This window comes from Cavia porcellus, unplaced genomic scaffold, assembly GCF_034190915.1.
Source record: "Cavia porcellus strain 051 isolate PalLab524CR breed Dunkin Hartley unplaced genomic scaffold, mCavPor4.1 scaffold_61, whole genome shotgun sequence".
Taxonomy (NCBI): domain Eukaryota; kingdom Metazoa; phylum Chordata; class Mammalia; order Rodentia; family Caviidae; genus Cavia; species Cavia porcellus.
Genome location: NW_026947544.1, coordinates 1989552 through 2009523, shown reverse-complemented (window position 1 = coordinate 2009523; position 19972 = coordinate 1989552). Strand labels below are relative to the sequence as shown.

Below are 19972 nucleotides of genomic sequence, written 5' to 3'. Positions count from 1 at the left end.
TTGTTGATGTGTTACCTTTCTGCTGTTGCATCTTTATCTTTCTGTTCTGTTTAATTGTCTGCTTTGCTTAGTGGTTTTTTCCTTTGTGTATCTAAACTGTCTTTCAATATTCTTTGCAGGCTTGGCTCGGTGATCATGAATTCTTCAGCTGTTCTTTGTCATAGAAGTATTTTATTTCTCTATCAATTTTGAAGGACAGTTTTGCAGGGTACTTCAGTCTAGTTTGGCAATCATTTTCCTTTAGGATCTGAAATACTTCACTCCATGCTCTCCTTGACTTAATTGTTTGTGCTGAGAAGTCTGTGATTCTCATAGGTTTTCCTTTACAAGTGATCTGTCTTTTCTCTCTAACAGCTTTTTAGTTATTTATTTTTTTGTTGTTGTTTTTAATCAGTACAGGGGATCGAACTCACCCTGCCTGCTTGCAAGGCAGGCACTTATGCCGTTGAGCTAAATCCCCAGCCCTCTGACAGCTTTTAATATTCTATTCTTATGTTGGATTTCTGGGATGGTTATTATTATATGTCTGGGTGTCGTTTTATTTTGGTTATGACTATGTGGAGTGCTATATGCTTCACTGATCCTGATGTTGGTTTCTGATCTCATGTTTGGGAAATTTTCAGCTATTACTTCTCTAAATATCCTCTTGATGTCTTTTATTTGTCCCCTTCCTTTTCATTAATCCCTATCAATCTTATGTTGTTTTTCTTCACATCATCTTGCAGTTGTTTCATTGTTATTGCTGATTCCTTGTGATTTTTTATAAGATCGTTCCTTTCCTGTTCACTAGCTGCAATCTTGTCTTCAAGGTGAAATTCTATCTTCACTTTGCTTGAGGCAGTTTTTACAGCTTTCAGTGGAAGTTTTGATTTCCTGTATATCCCTGTGCATCTGCTTTATGTATTGTTTGTTTCTTATATTGCTTATCCAGGGATTCTATTTTTTTGTTTAGTTCCTCCAATTTTTTTAACTGTGTCTTCTTTACGTATATTCAGCATCTCTTTCATTTCTTTTATTTCTTCTTTTATCTAGGAGATTATTTCTAGTTTGAGTTCCTTTAAATCTTCCCCCACTTGCTTCTTTATTTCAGTTGCTTTATGTCTGATATTTCAGGTGTATAGCCTAGGTTTTCTTCTATGTACATCGCTTCTTTGGTTTCTTGAGCTGCGCTGGAGGTTTGAGATTGCAATTTGGTCTCTTGTTTTGTCATTTTCCTCTATTTCTGTGTTTTAAGTGTTTCAAGTGTTATTCTAAGGCTTCCCCAGGGTCTGTTATAAATCCTCTTCTATGCCTTTAGCTCCTGGGACTCTGGTACCCAGTTCCCCAGACTGATTGGGGGTACAGCAAGCCAGGTCAAGCCCAGCCTCTGGAACCAATAGTGCCCGCCTGCTTGCTTAAAACTCCACAGTCTACCAAGCACAGCCTGGCGTGGGGAGGCCAATGTTGGCACTATGGACCTGCCATGCTGCTCCAGTGCACCCAGAAGCTGTGAGGTTCCCTGGACGGGGCCGAGCGAGGGTTCCAAACTGGCTGGACTTGGGGAAAGTGCGTGGGCCTCTGGAACTGATGGTGCCTGCCTCTCTGTTTTTGTCTTGATTTGCTTCATAAAACAACATTGGAAATAGCTTAACAAGTCAGGGTGTCTATCTGGCATAAACTTCAGTCTCTCCTCTGTTCTAATAGAATGATTAACACAAAGGCCCATCTAAGCATGTGCAGTAGAAATGGTCCCTCTGACCATGATAGAAACCACTCCCCTAAGAAGGGCTTCCCCCACACCCTAGCAGCCCCTCTAGAAACTTTCCCTTCAAATGATCACCTGGTCCCATAAAAAGTTTGGGTGGAGAGGCACAGGGGAGGAGAAGGGGATGGAGAGGGAAGAGGAGGTGGGTAGCAAGGTGCAATCTGCCAGCACTGCTGCCTGTCCCTTCCTTACTCCTGCCACAGCACTGTGCATAGCTGCTGCCCGCCAGAACACCTGTGCTAGTCAGTGTTAGGGCCCCAGGGCCACCTGCCCTCGTACAGCTCCAAGAAGCCAAAAGCAGGGAGGAGCCCTGCCCTGGACTGATTTTTGAAGCCCACATCAAAGCAGCTGTGAGACATCCCCAGAAGGGATGCTGCGGCAAAGAAACCTGCTCCTGGCCCGTACAAGCCTGGTCACACCGTGACCTATAGCCACCCAAGTAAAACCTCTCCTTGACATTAATCTGCTCCTGAACACAGGCTTAGCGGATGTCATTAGAATCACAAAAGGGTTTAAGTCTGTCACAAAGAAGCAGGAAACCACATGTGTGAACCCTGTGGATGATCTGGCACCTTGACAAAAGTGCCTGCAGCCCAAGACAGGTCACAAAGGAAACTTTCCAGTGTGCTTATTAAGGCTGAGGTGGCAGGTGCACTTCATCATTGAGAAAACTAGTATTAAAATAAAAATTTAAGGAAAAAAGACTCAAAATAATTTATAGTGTCATACTTAAAGTAAGTGTTTAACAAGACGTGTGAAAGTCTAGATAGGAGCTCAGCTTACAGTAATTTGCCTGCGAATTAAGAAAACCAGAAGACATTGTGCCCAGCTATCAGAGATAGCCATGAGCTCCAGCCAGTGGCCAACATAGTGCTCTTGTTCCTCTGCAGTTCTCGCAACAGTATGGTCTTTCACCTGCCAGGCCAGGAAGTTACTGTGCCACCCAGTTCTTGCCTCGGTTTTTGCTTAAGCCAGTGAAAGCTCAGTCATCACAGCTACCCAGCAAAGTAATCTGTGGTTCCCTGAAAAATCCCAGAACCCAGACCCCTCTAGACCTGGCCACAGAATCTCCAGGGACCTGAACACAGAGGGCAAAAGTGCACAAGACAAGTGCAGAGAGAGAGAGATGAACACATGTTAAAAAGGCCACCCTCCACCCTGGACCTCCTCGGGAACATGCACTTCTTCTGGCCAAGCAAAGATGTAACCAGAGAATAGCAGAACTTGGAAATACACGGGCTCTTTCCCTCGGCTTGGCAGGGGGGGTGCCAAGTCCAGGGTTGAGCTACCAAATCAATCGTTTGGTCATGCTTTCAAGTAAGGCAGTAACTGATACTGATGTGCATGTTTGCAGCTCAGGCCATTAGCCATCCACAGAAGGCATTTTGATAAACCAGACATTCCTTTACTTTGGTGCCAGAGATGAAAGTAAGGCCTCCCACCTGTTAGTCACCTTGTACCACCAGATTGCAGCTGCAGTCTCTCCCACTGCAGCTTGCTCGAGGGCACGCTCCACCCTGCAGCTCTGAGCAGCAAGTTTAGTAAATGCCAGCTAATCCAGCATGACAAAAGGCAGATTAGCAGGCTCTGGGGATGGTGAAGGAAGCTGGTTAGAAGATCAGAATTTAGACAGAGAATGATACTTGTCTGGCTTGAAAAATAATTTTTAAACCACTTACCGGTGCTTTTATAATTAGGACAAAGTTTGGTGTTGTACACATACTACGTACATCTTTTATCAATCACAGAACTTACTCAGCGGGACAGCAACTAACCCTAGTATTAATGTATAACTCAGAAAATGTCCTTTGCCTCACTGAACAAAGCACCATGTCAAGCCTAATTTCTAGTCTAATCGCCAAAATATTACCTACATCAATTACTGAAAATTAACAAAATAATTTTGAAAACTTTGAAAACCTTGGTATGTTATTAAGAGTATGTTTGGGGGCTGGGGGTTTAGCTCAGTGGCATAAGCACCTGCCTTGCAAGCAGGCGGTCGTGAGTTCGATCCCCGGTACCGATAAAAATGAAAAAGACAAAAAAAAAAAAAAAAAAGAGTATGTTTGAAAGTTTTTGAATTCACGGCTTGAGTTTTGGATCTTGCTATATATTATTCAACCTACTAAATACTATGCAAATTGCACAATTATTCAGTACATCCATTTTTTTTTTCTTTTTGAGTCAGAGTCTTGCCATGCAGTTCAGGCTGGCCTTGAACTTACTTTGTAGTCCAGGCTGACCTTAAAATCACAGCAATCCCCCACCTCAGCCTCCCAAGTGCAGGCATGTGCCACCATGCCCAGCATGCCTGGCTGAGGACATTCATTTAAAAGAAATTGGTAGTTTTAAAATGCAAAAAAGGGTTCTATGTAAAACCTCAGTCAACCCTTCTGGACAAAGGTTGAATCCTTCTTCCCCAGAGATTTTCAGACCTAAACTAGCAGGTCTGTGGCTTTCTTTCTTTCCTTCGCAAATAGCCTGCATGTTGTCCCCTGAACGGGTTTCAGGTTTTCTGTGTCTGTCCTTAAATATGCACTCCTACATTTTGGTGAGGGGAGGTGGAGGAGTGTGCCAGGAATTGAACTCAGAACCTTGTGCTTGGCAGGTAGATGCTTGCACTGCTGAGCTATATCCCTGGCCATACTTCTGGTTTTTTGTTTTTTTTTTTTTTTTAAATCTGCAATCACTTGCCCAGTATGAATTCACTCTCCAGAACAAAAAAAAAAAAAAAAAAAAAAAAAAAAAGAATTACATATTACATATATCACACTTCTAACCACAGGAGGCCCAGCTTTGCTTGTGACTGCAGAAATGAAATCAAAAGTGATAAAATCATTTCTCAGTTCTTACATTCACAGAGAGAAAACATAATGACAGTAAAGGTGACATGGACACCAAGTGGCCAGGGGCAACATCAATCACTGTTTATGGTGCATACACCTTCTGCTGCCCCTAGGGACTTGACCAGGGAGAAGCCCAGGGTTGCAGGCTGCCTGCTGCATCGACTGCTTAGGTATTAATCCCCCTCCCCCCGCCTCATCATCAAGTCTGCCGTGCTTCCTGACTTTGTAGAGTGACGGGTCTTCTCCCAGGCCATCCTCCCCACCTGGCTCAGACATAGCCACCACCCTGACACTTCAGTTCTTGAGTTACAAGGTCTTATTAAAACAGTGGTCATGCATAGCATGTTCTAGAGTTTTGTGGTCCACTCCTGTAATCCCAACACTTGGGAAGGCTGAGCAAGGAGGACTGAGACTTTGAGGCCAGCCTAGATACACAGCAAGATCCTGTGTCATAAAAACGATACTGTGCTTAGAAAGGAGGTTGCTAAGTTAATGTGGCAAAGAACATTCTTCATTCATTTCTAAACTTCCGCCCCTGGTTCTTGGCCCAGCAATAGGAATACCTGATAGCTGGTGTATAAATGGACCCAGTGAACACCCTCCCTCTCCCTCTCTAGTGTAAAACATTGGACGCAGCAGCCTGCCACTCCTGTGAACAATGGGTAATGACAGGTCACCTCACTAGAAGCACCATATTATCTACATAGCATACGGCCGAGAATGCAAGTATTAAACTCACTCAGCAAATGAAAATCTTACAACAACAACACTAATAGAATAAGGAGCCCTTTTCTTTTTGGATGTTTGTTTGTATGTAGTTCAGGCTGACCTTAAACTCACTATGTAGCCCAGGCTGGCCTAGAACTCATAGTGATCCTCCTGCCTCAACCTCCTGAGTACTGAGACAATAGAAATATAATTCAATGCCAAAATGGGATCTTATCCATTTTTAATGCTGAATTCATCCCGAGGTATAATATACTCAGCCCCCTATGCCTGTGAGTTCTACATCCAAAACCTATGAAAATATTTGGGGGGAAAATGTATTCGTACTGAACATGTATTGACTTTTTTCTTATAATCATTTCCTGAGCAATACAGCATAACTACTGATAAGGTGTGCTAGGTAGTATCAGTCATCCAGAGATGATTTACAGCATATGCAAAGATACGTGTAGGTTACATGTAAATAAAGTGCCATTTTACAGACAGGGCTTGAGTACCCTCAGATTTGGGTTGCTGTAGGGCCCTGGAACCAATCACACACACACACACACACACACACACACACACACACACACACACACACAAAACCCCAGAACAAAGCAATCCTCCCCACACATACAACCCTAACTGTAGGGCCCTGGAACCAATCACACACACACACACACACACACACACACACACACACACACACACACAACCCTAGAACAAAGCAATCCCCCGCCACACACACACACAACCCTAGAACAAAGCAATCCCCCCCTGCCCCACATACAACCCTAACTGTAGGGCCCTGGAACCAATCTCACACACACACACACACACACACACACACACACAACCCTAGAACAAAGCAATCCCCCCCTCCCCCACATACAACCCTAACTGTAGGGCCCTGGAACCAATCTCACACACACACACACACACACACACACACACACACACACACAACCCTAGAACAAAGCAATCCCCTGCCAACATCCAGGAGACGCAGAGCTTACCTTTTGACCACCAGCTTTAAGGTCTTATGGGCCCCTTTCACCAGGCAAATTGCTTCGTGTCTAAACCCTGAGAGACTGATGTCATTGATGCCCACAATCTCGTCTCCAGCCAGTAACTTGTCCACAGCCGAGGCTTTACTTCCTTCCTCAATCTGTAACAGAGAAGCAAGTTCTGTGAGCCTCCATGAGGAGCCAACAATTCCAGAGTCCACACTAAGTTCTGTGAGCAGCTGGGAGCATAACAGACCAGAGCCCACGTGGTTCCCAGACTAGGATCCCAGAGCTGGCTGTGGGATTAGTCAGCAACCACAGGATCTGAATGGGCCCAGGAAGCTTGAAATGCACAGGGGCCCAGGGCTGACGGCATTACAGGGGAGACTGTGGACATACCTCTCCCTCCATTGCACTCCTGTCCCCTTTCCAAGAACTGAGGTATCTCGTGAGGCACTTGGAAAACTCAGAATCGAACCAAAAATAAGGGACCCAAAGACACTGACTCATCTCCTGCATTTTTGCACCATTTTTTATTAAGCACTCATTGTTTCTCATACATCAATCCTGCATCTGTCTCGACTGCTAGATTGTTTTTGTTAGCTGTATGGCAATGGAATGCAGATACCTTACATTCATTCATATAAAGTGCACATAAATGTGTGGCTTTTGGTATGCACAGAGTTGCATAATCATCACCATGATCCATTTCACATTTCCCTAAGCCCAAAAGAAACCTCATCTTCAAGTGAGTCACTTTCCAATCCTTCCAGTTCCTGGTAATCAATGATGTACCTTCTGTGTGTCTTGCCTCCAGAAATTTGCCTATGCTCGGATGTAGAAGCATACATTTGGCCTTTTGCATCTGGTTTCTCTCAGCTTAGCATAATTATGCTTTTGCAGTTCGTGTATGTAGTAGCCTACAGTTCATTCTTTTTATGGCTGAATAATATTTCATGACATGAACAGAAGTGTATCCATGTCAGCTGGTAGATATTCATGTGTTGCTACATCTGGTTATGATGCAATGCAGCTACAAACACTGGTATACAAGTTTTTGTGTGGATACGTTTTCATTCTTGCACAGTATATACCTAGAAGCCAAACTTCTGTGTCCTACGGCAACTGGAACATGTTGAAGAACCATCAAAGCCAATGCACCATTTTACATTCCCACCAGAGAATTCCCCCACATCCTTGCTAACACTATTATCATAGTCTTAATCATATTCTTGTGTTACAACCATGGTGCATATTAAGCTAGTTTGCTATGGCTCGAGTCTGAACACCATTTGTTCTGCATTCCTTAAATGATCCCTTGAAACTCTCAACGTGGGGCTTTGGGCATGGCTTGGTGATAGAGCTCTTGGCTAGTGTGTAGAAGGCCCAGATTCCATCCTTAAGACAGCAATGGAAACAAAGACCCACAACAAAAAGACCTGAATGTCATCTATTTTGTAACTTTTATTCTGGGAAAATCTGATCTATCAAATCTTTGCCAGTTCTTCCTACACAGTAACAATACCATTTGAAAAGGCAATTAACCCCAGCTAATACATCTATTTTCTACACAAGACATTGGCGAACCACGGCAGTAAGCTACTGGCTAGTAGCCACGGCTGCTATTGTTTTCCTAGACTATACCTGGGACCATTCATTTACCTGCTGCTACAAGGCAGCAAGGAGTCTTTGAACCATAAAGCCAAAAATATTTACTACTTGGCTTGTTCCAAGAAAACATCAGCCAATTCCTGTTTAGCCCCAGAAAGACTTTACAAATGGTGAAGAAACCCTGATGGGAGTTGACTGGAGGCTTACTGTGAGCCATCTGTGTAGATCCTGTGTAGCTATTCACTGCTTAGCTCTGTGCCAGGTTAACCTGAGGGTCACTTCTCCAAAGCCAGCCCAAAGACTCATGAAAACTGCTGTGGGAAGCCTGTCCCAAAGCAGTAACTTCTCTAAAACCTCCTTTCAGAACCCAGAACAACTGAATTCTTGTTAAAAAAGAATCAACACCATACAGGAGTTCAAAGACCACTCCCAACAAAAATATGAAATGATTCCTTTGGTCAACAATGAGTTTTGGTTTTTTTTTTTTTTTTTTTTTTTTTTTTTTGTCTTTTTATCGGTACCAGGGATTGAACTCACGACTGCCTGCTTGCAAGGCAGGTGCTTATGCCGCTGAGCTAAATCCCCAGTCCAACAATGAGTTTTGAAAGTTGTGATAAATTTGGTATGGTGGTGTATGACAATAATCCCAGCACTCTGGGAAGGTGAGACAGGAGGATCCACAAAGCCAGCTAGGCAACTCAGTGACTTAGCAAGACCCAGTGTCAAAATATGAAAATAAAAAAAAGAAAAAGGAAAGGCAAAAAGATCAGAGACTACAACTTAGTGAGAAGGTCATAGGTTCAACCCCTAGTAGAAGATAAAACAAAAGGGAGGAGGAGAGGAAAGAAGGAGGGGGAGGGGGAGAAAGAGAAAGAGATCCAGAGGCTTCCAGTGGATGGATCAAGGGCAACTGGCTGTGTTGGATATAGCAGGGCAAGGTGACCTACAGACGTAGTGGCCAGCACCAGAAAGTATTGATAGCCTCATGGTGAGGTTAAAGGCCACAAAAGGAGGCCACCTGTGCAGAAATCAAACCAGGGCTCAGAGGACAGACAAGTACCCAGAATAGATCTGAGTCTGCAACACTGGTGAAGAGGGGCCACCTCAGGAGATAAGAGTGGCTCCCAAAAACTACTGCAACCCACAGTGTAGGAAGGGGTAAGGAAGTGGCTCTAGCAGGAGCCTCTAGTACTCCAGCTAGCCTCACTCAGGTTACCAGGAAAGCCAGCAATGTCATCCAGTGCCCAGTCCAGCTATCTGGTAGACATGCAAGACCATGTCAGATGGGCAGAACAGCAGAAGCAGAGTTTACTCTTGCCTTTAAACAATCATTCATCCTAGTGGAAACCACCCAAATGTCATTCAAGAGATAAATGGGTGAACTCTGGCATACACACAGTGGAATACTACTCACCCTTTAGAAATGGGAGGCCATGCAGGGGTGTCACTCAATAGCAGAGCACCTGCCTGGCATGCATGAGGTCTGGGTTCAGTGCTTAGTACCCCCTGACAGTATACTGTTACATGCCATGACACTGTGAACTTTGACACATCATGCTAAGGGAAGTAAGCCAGACATGCAAAGATAGTGAATCATCTGACTTGTAGAAAATACTGAGTGGTCAAAACAGAGCACAGAATGGGCAATTAATATTTAGTGGGTACAGTTTCAGTTTTGGAGGTGACACCAAGTCCTGAAAATTGATAATGATGTTTGTACAACACATAAATGTATTTAATGTCACCAACTTGTACAATGAAAAAATGGCCAAAGCAGAAAGCATCTTTGTTTCTCTGGTCAATTTTAAATTATGTGTATTTTCCCATACTAAAATGTTACATATCCCTTAGCTGGGTGTGGTGGCACATGCCCTTAACTCCTGCACATGGAGGCTGAGGCAAGAGGAGTGCCCCGTGTTTGAGGCCAGTTTGGGTTACATAGTGAGTTCAGTGACAACCTGAACTACACAGCAAGACTTTGTCTCAGTCAGTCAATGAATCAATCAATCAAGCAAGCAAGCAATCAAGCAATCAAATAAATGTTATCTGTCCTTCAGTATCTAAAACCACATGCCCTTTTCTCTGATACCTTTGAATTCAAGTATTTCAAAGCCACTCTTCAGATAAAGCCTTGATGACTAATGACCCAGTGGGAAGTATCCTGGGACAGTTTGTGAAGCAGCATGTTCTCAGGGTGACAAATTGTGTGTGACTCAGCTACTATAGTGGGCTTTTTCGAACTCATGCTCATGGACACTCATCTAGCAACCCTGTGAGACTCACCCCAAGCCACAGCTCTAGTAACTGTCTTCACTGGGAAGGAGCTTGCATGTTACCTCTGCTTACCACCAAAAAACCCGAAGGACGACCACATTCCTCTCACAATACAGCTGCCTCACGCAACTATACCTCCTCCACTCCCCAGAAAACCTGCTCGGCTTTGTGAGATAAGGTAGTGTTTGTTTTCCACTGGTCTTCGTGCCAAGAGAAAATATCTCTGGGATATGTATGTGCTCATGGGGGAGGTAGTCAGAAAAGTACAGGCTCTGAAGAAGTACATTCTACACTTCTAATGCATTTAACTTCTCATGCTGAGGAGAATGAAGAAGGTCTGAGCGTAACACTGGCACTGGTTTCCACAGGACTGAAGATAGCAGTGTCCTTCCAGTGTATCAGGAGCCCACAGGGGATGCTAATTTTACTCTGACCCCATATTTGCAATGTAAATGTCTGCAGAAGGTTAGGGCAGGCACAGAGCAGATCTGCCCCACAGTATTCGGGAAAATCCACTGAGAAATGAAATGTCTCAGGATGTGTACAAGGGAACACCTTGCTATCCTTCTGGAAAGGTTTCTATCTAAACGTTGATGGGGGGGGGGGAAAACGCAAAACAGTTCAGGAAAGCCTGCAAATGCAGTCTCCAGCAGTGAGAACAGCGAGAGCTGTGCATGCTTCCCTGCCCGTGTCTCTGTGGTCCTCCTGATGGGAGACAAGAGAAACACCAACACAGGGCAGAGGGTCAGGGAAACCAAGGACTCCTGAAGTGGCAGAGCATGGCAGTGATCCCAGCTTGGAAAATCACAGGAACCAGAGGCCCTAATGGAAGGAGGAAGACCTGCTTTGTTCTGTCAGTCTGTTGCCCTATTTTAAATGGATGAATCACCTGGCACTTTATCAGTTCTGATCGCCTCAGTTTTCAGAGAGTAACCTTCCTGCAGGGCTGGCCAGTTGCTGAAGGCACCTCCAGATCTGCCCCATCAGATTGCATTCCTCATCCTAACTGGGCTCAGGTCCCAAGGGAAGGAAGTCTGATTCAGGTAGGGATGGTGGCAGATGGCCAAGACTCAACTACCGCTCACCACACAGCAGGTTTCGGCTTCAATGAGACACACACGCACCCTGAAGAGAGGCAACTCGCCCTCCAAGCTGGCTGGAGTGAGAAGACAGCAACTCCTGGCCCTGAGGTGGGTCCCAGAGGACCCAGTGGAGGAAGGGGCAGCAGCTAGCAGGCACAGGAGCTTGTATCTGCAGGGCACCTAATGCCAGCCCAACACCCAAGGAGATACGTGCCATGTCCAGAGGGTAGCACAGAAAACCCAGGACAGTGGTACAGTGGTCAGCTAAGCCTGCCCCACACAAGGGGCAGCCAGGCCAAAAGGACGGCAGGAAAGGGAAACAACAGGAAAGGGATGCAAGCGGCAGAAGGGCTGAAGTAACTAAACAAGTACCAGGCCACCTGCACAGAAACTACAATCAGCCAGAATCCAGCTGCTGGCCAAAAGAAAAGCATGCTTAACATCATAGACCCTGCCCAGACCCCACATATCCTTCTCCCAGCCCTACGGACACCCCTCCAACCCACAGACCAGCACTGGCAAACCTTTTAGAGCTTTCAGCGACAGGAACATGCCACTGCTGCACGCATGCCACAAGTTCACAGAACCACTCTTAACATCACAAACCCTAGAGCCCAGCCACGGTCTGCATCTGTTTTCTGTGACAAGCCTGGGCAGTTTCCTTATCAACTATTTTGTAAGTGGAAGTTTTCAGTAGCTCTGAAGTACATTTTAATTTAGGAGAGACTCCCATCTCAATTCATCTTTGGGGTGACAAAAATGCTGGTTTTAAAAGAGGTGAAATCATCTGCTGGTTGTTTACATTTGAGTACAACCAAAATAGAGAGTGAAAGCGAATTTCAGAAGCTCCTGACAGTTCCAGGTACCAGGTTAACCTTCCACATTCCTGTGTGGTTAGATTGTGGCCAAAGAGAAAGCTGACTGAAAGTATCAGTCACTGTGGCTACAGGGCACAGTAGCATGGCAAGAGGTGCCTGAGGCCTCATAGCTGGGACATTGGCTTGTGGGCCTGGGGGGACATTTAAGGTTCAAATGACAACGTTATATAACCAAAAAGCCTAGCAGAACATTTATAGTAGCACTGTCTACTGGCTCTCACCCACGGAGGACCAGGCTCCCCCAGAGGTGCCCACTCAAAAAAGATGTGCAAGGACCAATGGAAGTTCTTCCTTCAACTCCCCCTTGTGGTTTTTCTCCCACAATGTCCCAGTTCTTACTCCACCTAGCATCTCCCAATGCCACTGTTGCCTGAGTGAAGCCTGGTACAAGAGGCAGCCTCCTGTGCCCTCAGAGTCAGCAACATGGAACTGGAATGGGTGTGGTAGGTACCACCCACGATGTCCAAAACACTTACTAGGAACAACTGCGCCCATGAAGGCGAGGCCACCTGCAGCTTTTTAAAAAATTGCAGTAACAAATACGTAACATGAAACTTACTCTAAACCATCTTTTTAAATTATATATAGTTCAGACACATTACCAGTAACTATACTGTGGTGTAACACAGCTCTAGAATTTTTTTCATTTTGCCAAAGTAAAACTGTACCTGTTGAACACTAACCCATAGGCCATCCTTTCCCACGCCAACTTCTGCCACCACTCTACTTTGTTTCTATCTAGTCAACTATTCTAGATCATTCGTGTAAGTGGGATCATATGATAATTGATTTCTATGATTAGCTTATTGTTCTGGGCATCAAATTCATGTTATAGCATGTGACAAGATTCCAACGTGTTTGAGACCACATTTTCTTTCTCCATTCATCTGCTGGGACATTTGGACTATTTCCTATACACCTGCAACTCTTGTATACTGGGTGGATATAAAACTTGACACCATGTAGGAAAAGCACTGAACAACCTATTACAGCTCAGCAGTGCACATGTATGTGCATGTGCCTCAGCCAGTTTGCCACAGCTGTGACAAAATATCTGAAAGAATCAACTTTGGGAGGCTCTGGTTTCCGAGGTTTCAGTCACTTGGTGCTGTTGCTTGCAGGTCTGCAGCAAGGCAGGCCATTCATGGCAGAAGCATATGGTTCACATCATAGTAGTCAGGAAGCAAAGAGAACAAGAGGAAGGGGTCAGGGTCCTCACATCCCCTTCCTTCAAGGCCATACGCCCAGCATCCTTCCCCTAGATCCTACAACCTAGGGGTTCCATTGCTTTCAAACAGAACCACAAGCGCCTTTGGCTTGTGGGCCTTGAGGGACATTTAAGGTTCAAGCTATAACATTATGTAACCGAAACCTCCAAAGAGCTGGGTATAGTGGTACATGCCTGTAATCCCAGCACTCTGGAGGTTGAGGCAGGAGGATCATGGGAAGATGAGGCAGAAGGATCACTGAGTTCAAGACCAGCCTGGCTACAAAATTAATCTAGCCTGAAACGCACAGCATGACCCTGTATCAAAAAGACATTTAAAAAAAAAAAACCCCAAAGGAGATTTATACCAGCTCTGTCTATAATACTCCATACTGACTATTTCACCCACATAGTCAACCATCAAAACTTAGGAATACATCAAAGAATATAGTCCTCTAAATCAAGATTCTCTACTGGGCACTACAGACATCTGTGGCCTGCTTGCTTTTGCTGGGGGGCTCCTGTGTTCTGTAGGGGATGCACAAAAGCACCCGGACTCTCCTACCAGAAGCCAGAAGAGGGCTCTGTGCCACAACAGGACAACCACAGAGTCTCTAGATATCACCCCTTGTCTGCCAGGGATCGAACTGCTCCCCATTCTGTGAAGAACTGCTCTTCTATGTACCCCAGCCATGTGGAACAGAAAAACACAACCTCTGAAGCCTGTGCCACACCCTGACTAACTAAAGCACAAGCAGACAGCCACCTGTCTCAGAAGAAAGGCCTTCTAAAGGCCAGGTGGTGGCCACTGCACTCAACAAAGTCCCAACAAAACTTCCAGGTAAAACAGGACTTGATGTTGTGAACATTAGCGACCCTGCCCAAACATCACACTTGCAGTGACAATGGGTCCTTTGTCCATGTCTGTTCACTTGCAGAGCTGTGTGCACTGGGTCCCCTGGCTACACCATAGGCCTGTCATAGACATGCATATATTCTGCCCCTGGACATCCTGTTTGCAATCACCCACAAGCTGGCCCAAATTCTCTCTCTGCTCCTCTTCCCTGCCGAGACAGTACAGTACACTGCCATCCACTAGGCAAGGTCTCTGGAGAGGATGAAAGAGAGGAAGTGAACTAGCAGAGATAAGCAAAGTTCCCATGGACAGCCCAGCTTTCATCTCAGGACTATGGGAGGGAAGGGGAAGGAAAAAAACTAGTACATCTCTTTCAAGTGAGTTTTACAAGTAGCAGCAACAGGCTTCTCGCCAAACCACGAGCACAGATCTGCCCTGCTTCTCATGTCCTCCTCAGAGAGACTTTGCAAACCAGCACTCAGATTGTTTAAGCATCTGCTTGAAGTGAGATGACCAGAATGATTTCCATCTGTAGGGTTTGAGGGAGGAGGCAACCTCAAAGAGCAGATACACAGAGGAGGGCAGGAAACAAACACAGACTCCCCGCTTCTCAGGACCTAAGGCTGTTTATTTTTAATAGCTTTCTGCCACCCCTACCCCAATCTGATAGCTGTTTCAAAGACACTCACAGCCTCTGACAACCCAAGGCCTCAAGGTCGTGGAGAGGCAGAGGGGCACGAGCTGTGGTGGATTTGCCCTCAGTCGCTGCACCGTCCGAGCCAGGATCTCTTCAGGTCGGAGGGTCCGGCTCCTTGTGGAGGGGCTCTCTCCACTCAAAAAACCCTCTTCGGGGACACACGCCTTTTGTCAGGAGTCAGCACAGGCCAACTAAGCAAGGAGGGAGAACAGGAAGGCCCAGATGGTGCATGCAGTAGCTCCATGATCAATGGGGACTGACTCAAATGGCAGGACTGCTTACAAGCAAGGCCCTCAAGCAGGGGACCCCCAATGGGCAGTGGTAAGGTCCGCTGCTCTAGGAGCATAATCAGCCAGTTCCACAGCAGGGAATAAGTACCCAAAATAGAAAGAGTGCTGACTGAAAATCTGGGTGTGGGCAGGAGGTACGTTTCCTCTGTTTCCTTTTCCCAATAGGAGAAAACTCTCCTGCTCTCCCAAAATGATCACTGAGGACTTGTGACCACACCTAGCATCCTCTGCCTCAGGTGAGGCATATCCCGAGTCTTATTCCGACATGTAAACATCAGTCTCCTCTCTGTGGGAATCAGTGTTGTATCCCAGAGCATTCTTCCCAGGGTCCCTTGCTGTCTTCTTTACCCAGCACTTAACATTCCAATCTCTGTGCCTCTCTAGAGCTGGCCTCTCTGTCGGGGATTCCTTCCAGTCCCAAGTCCTAACTGCACTTTTCGGAAGTGGTGTTCCCTCCCCCTCACTGTCAACACCAAGCACTGTAAGGTGGCCCCCACCCCCACCTAGGGTCTGAATCCACAGTGGAGAGTGTGTGTGGGGGGTCTCAGCCCCATCATGGGGAGGGCTAGGGAGGGGCCTGGACTCTGCTGGTGCCTAACACAGGGAAGAGAGTTGGGGGCAGGCCTCCCAGGACAGCCTTTGTTTCTGCAGGCAAAGGGCAGGGACTCTGAACTGCCCTTTCCCTTCTCTCTGGCCCTGAACAAAGACAGGATGCTTGCAGATGCAGTGATCAGAAAGAAAGATCCAAAGAACAGTGCCAAGGACTACAGGACAGGGAAAGTCCCTGATCCAGGACCTCCAACATCCTTGTGAGGAGCCCACACTGGAACAACTGCATGACTCTTCCCCGAGAACGCCTAGACTGTAGGACAGTTCACAGCTTTTATAAACCTGAAGTACAGCTGGGGATGTAGCTCAGCAGCCCAACACCTGCCTGGAAAGTCCCAGGCCCTGGCTTCACTTCCAGATACCAAAAAGAAAAAAAAAAAAAAAAGCATATACTTTATGTTTCTTTTAATGCTGGTAACTTTTCAAAACTTAAGACCCATCAGAATAGCTGTGGTCAGTAAAACTTTGTTTTCCACTGTAATTAAAAAGAGGTACCAGGAAGCAAAACTGATGTGTGTCTCAAAAATAAACCAAGAGTGACTCGCTGCCTCTCCCGCCTGGGGAGCACACCACTGTCAATGGCTGGAAGGAGAGGGCCCAGCCAGCAGAGGGACTCTGGTCCAGCCCTGCACACTGCCTTGTCTGGCCAAGGAGCACACCTAGCTGCTGGCCGGAAGGAGGGAGCTGGGTCGAGCCGCTGGAACCTGCTCTGACCTTGCCTGTAACCTTCTTTTGATCTGGAGAGCACCAGCACTACTGCCACTGCCTAGATGAAGAAGCAGTCTTGCTGAGGAGGTTTGAGGCTGACTTAGGCCATAAGGGGACCTTCTATCAGCCTGGGGAGTATTGCAATCCAAGGAGCTGGATTGTTAACACAACATCCAATCCCTGGGAGATTTTGAGATTCTTGCTCTAGGGGGTGGGGGGTCCACTGGGCTTGCAGCCACACTAGACTGGACTTAGCAGGATTTGGGACTGCCTAGACCATACCAGGTGGCCTTCTATCCCTCAGGGGAGCTTTGCTACCAGAAGGGGAAACTGTGCAAATCGAGGAGGCTTTCGGTTTACCTGAGAGGAGCCTGGCAAGCCTCTTTTAATCCAGGGGCTCCGATGCCCAAGGAGGGAGCTACTACCAGAGGAGTCCCAAGAGCCCATAACACAAGAGTCAATCTACAACACAACCAGGGGAAACTCAGGAACAACACTTGAAACACAGTCATATAGGAAAATGACAAAACGAAAGACCAAAATGCAGTCTCAAACATCCAACCCATCCCAAGAAAGCCTAGGTGCCATGTACGTAGAAGAAAATACATGCCATATACCTGAAAAACCTGAAACAATAGTAACCGAAATAAAGAAGCAGCTCCGGGAAGCTTTAAAGTAATTCAAACTAGGAATAATCTCTCAGGTAAAAGAAGAAATAATAAAAGAAATTAAGGAGATGCTGAACATATCTAAAGAAGACACAGTTAAAAAATTGGAGGAACTAAACAAAAAGATAGAATCTCTAAGTGAACAATATAAGAAACAAACAGAATACATAAAGCAGATGCAAAGTGATATACAGGAAGTCAAAAACTCCATTGAAAGTTGTAAAAACCGCCTCAATGAATGCGAAGATAGAATTTCAGACCTCAAAGACAAGATTGCAGCCAGTGAACAGGAAAGGAAAGATCTTTTAAAAAAACAAGAAATCAAGAAACAACAATTCAACATCTGCAAGATGACGCGAAGAAAAACAACATAAGGCTGATAGGGATAAATGAAAAAGAAGGAGACAAAATAAAGGATGTCAAGAGAATATTTAGAGAAGTAATTGATGAAAACTTCCAAATATGAAATTGGAAACTGATATTAGGATCAGTGAAGCATATAGAACTCCAAATAGCCATAACCAAAATAAAACTACACCCAGACATATAATAATCACCATTCCAGAAATCAAACAAAAGAATAGAATATTAAAAGCTGTCAGGGAGAAAAGACAGATCACTTGTAAAGGAAAACCTATCAGAATCACAGCAGACATCTCAACACAAACAATAAAGGCAAGAAGAGCATGGAGTGAAGTATTTCAGACCCTAAAGGAAAATGATTTCCAACCTAGACTGATGTACCCTGCAAAGCTGTCCTTCAAAATTGATGGAGAAATAAGATACTTCCACGAAAAAGAACAGCTGAAGAAATTCATGATCACCAAGCCAATCCTGCAAAGAATACTGAAAGACAGATTAGATACACTTAGGAAAAAACCACTTAACAAAGCAGACAATTAAATAGAACACAAAGATAAAGATGCAACAGCAGAAATATAACATGCCAGCAATAAACCAATATGTAACAGTTATAACCATTAACGTAAATGGTCTCAATGCACTAATTAAAAGGAATAGACTGGCAAAATGGATCAAGAAACAAAATCAAACCATATGCTGTCCACAAGAAACCCATCTAACCCAAAAGAATACTCACAGACTGAAAGTCAAAGGATGGAAAACAATACTTCATTCAACAGGAACTCAAAAAAAAAAAAAAAAAAAAAGCGGGGGTAGCTATTCTGTTTGCAGACAATGTGAACTTCAAACCAATAAGGATCAGAAGCAGGTCACTACATACTGGTTACGGGAAAACTTCAAGAGGAAGAGATAAATATCTTAAATATATATGCACCAAATTCGAGAAAACCCAGTTATATAAAACAAGTAATATCAGAAATGAAAAACCAAATTAGCAGTAATACAATTATAACAGGAGATTTTAACACACCATTGACACCAATGGACAGATCAACAAGACAGAAAATCAGCAAAGATATAAAAGAACTGAATCATACCTGTGAACAAATGGAATTGATAGACACATACAGAGTATTCTGCCCAATAACAACAGAATACACATTCTTCTCAGCAATACATGATTCTCTAAAATAGACCATATATTAACTCACAGAACATATTAAAACAAATGCAAAAGAGTTGAAATCATCCCCTGCATGTTATCAGATCATAGTGCTATGAAATTAGTAATTAATGATAAAAGACACTGCAAAAATCCCACAAACACATAGAAACTGAATAACACACTCTTGAGTAATCAGTGGGACACAGAGGAAATTAAAGAAGAAATTAAACAATATTTATAAACAAATGAAAACACAAATACAACTTACCGGAATCTGTGGGATGCAATGAAAGCTGTCCTCAGAGGGAAATTTATTGCACTGAGTTCCCACATCAGGAAAACAGAACAAATACAAATAAATAACTTGATGCTACACCTCAAACAGCTAGAAAAAGAAGAGCAAGTCAATCCCAAAGCCAAAAGAAGAGAGGAAATTATAAAAATCAGAGCAGAAATCAATGCAATAGAGATGAAGAAAACAATCCAAAAAATCAATGAATCAAAGACTTGGTTCTTTGAAAGAATAAGTAAAATCGATAAGCCTCTAGCCAACCTTATTAAAAAAGGGAAGAAAAAGCTCAAATTCATGCAATAAGGAATGAAAAAGGTGAAATCACTGCAGACCCAATAAAAATACAGAAGATCATCAACACCTCTTTATCTTATCAAAAACCTCTACTCTCAAAGGTTTGATAACACAGAAGAAATAGACAGATTTCTAGAAACATATGAAGTACCAAAACTAGGTCAAGAAGATGTAAAACTGCTGAATAACCCAATTTCTATTCATGAAATTGAAAATGTAATTAAGTCCTTACCTACAAAGAAAAGCCCAGGCCCAGATGGATTTACTGCAGAATTCTACAAGAAATACAAAGAGGACCTAATGCCGCCACTCCTCAAACTCTTCAATGAAATCAAAAGGGAAGCAATCCTTCCCAAGTCATTCCTGGAAGCAAATATTACTCTAGTACCAAAACCTGAGAAAGACCCAACTATAAAAGAGAACTATAGACCGATCTCCCTAATGAACACAGATGCAAAGATCCTCAATAAAATATTGGCAAATAGGATGCAGCAAGTCATCAAGAAGATTATACATCATGACCAAGTGGGATTCATCCCAGGAATGCAAGGATGGTTCAACATATGCAAATCAATAAATGTAATCCACCATATCAATAAAGCCAAAAATAAGAATCACATGATCATTTCTATAGATGCAGAAAAAGCTTTTGATAAGGTACAGCATTCATTTA

At 44.3% G+C, this 19972-nt stretch overlaps 1 protein-coding gene across 1 annotated transcript in view; it reads right to left on the bottom strand.

The window, feature by feature from the left end:
* Positions 1-19972, bottom strand: part of LOC100735240 (protein Shroom2) — a 190376-nt gene that overhangs the window by 83514 nt on the left and 86890 nt on the right. The window contains exon 2 of the mRNA XM_013144438.3: positions 6315-6466. Within this exon, the coding sequence (XP_012999892.2) occupies positions 6315-6466 (152 nt within the window). The remainder of the gene's footprint in view (positions 1-6314; positions 6467-19972) is intronic.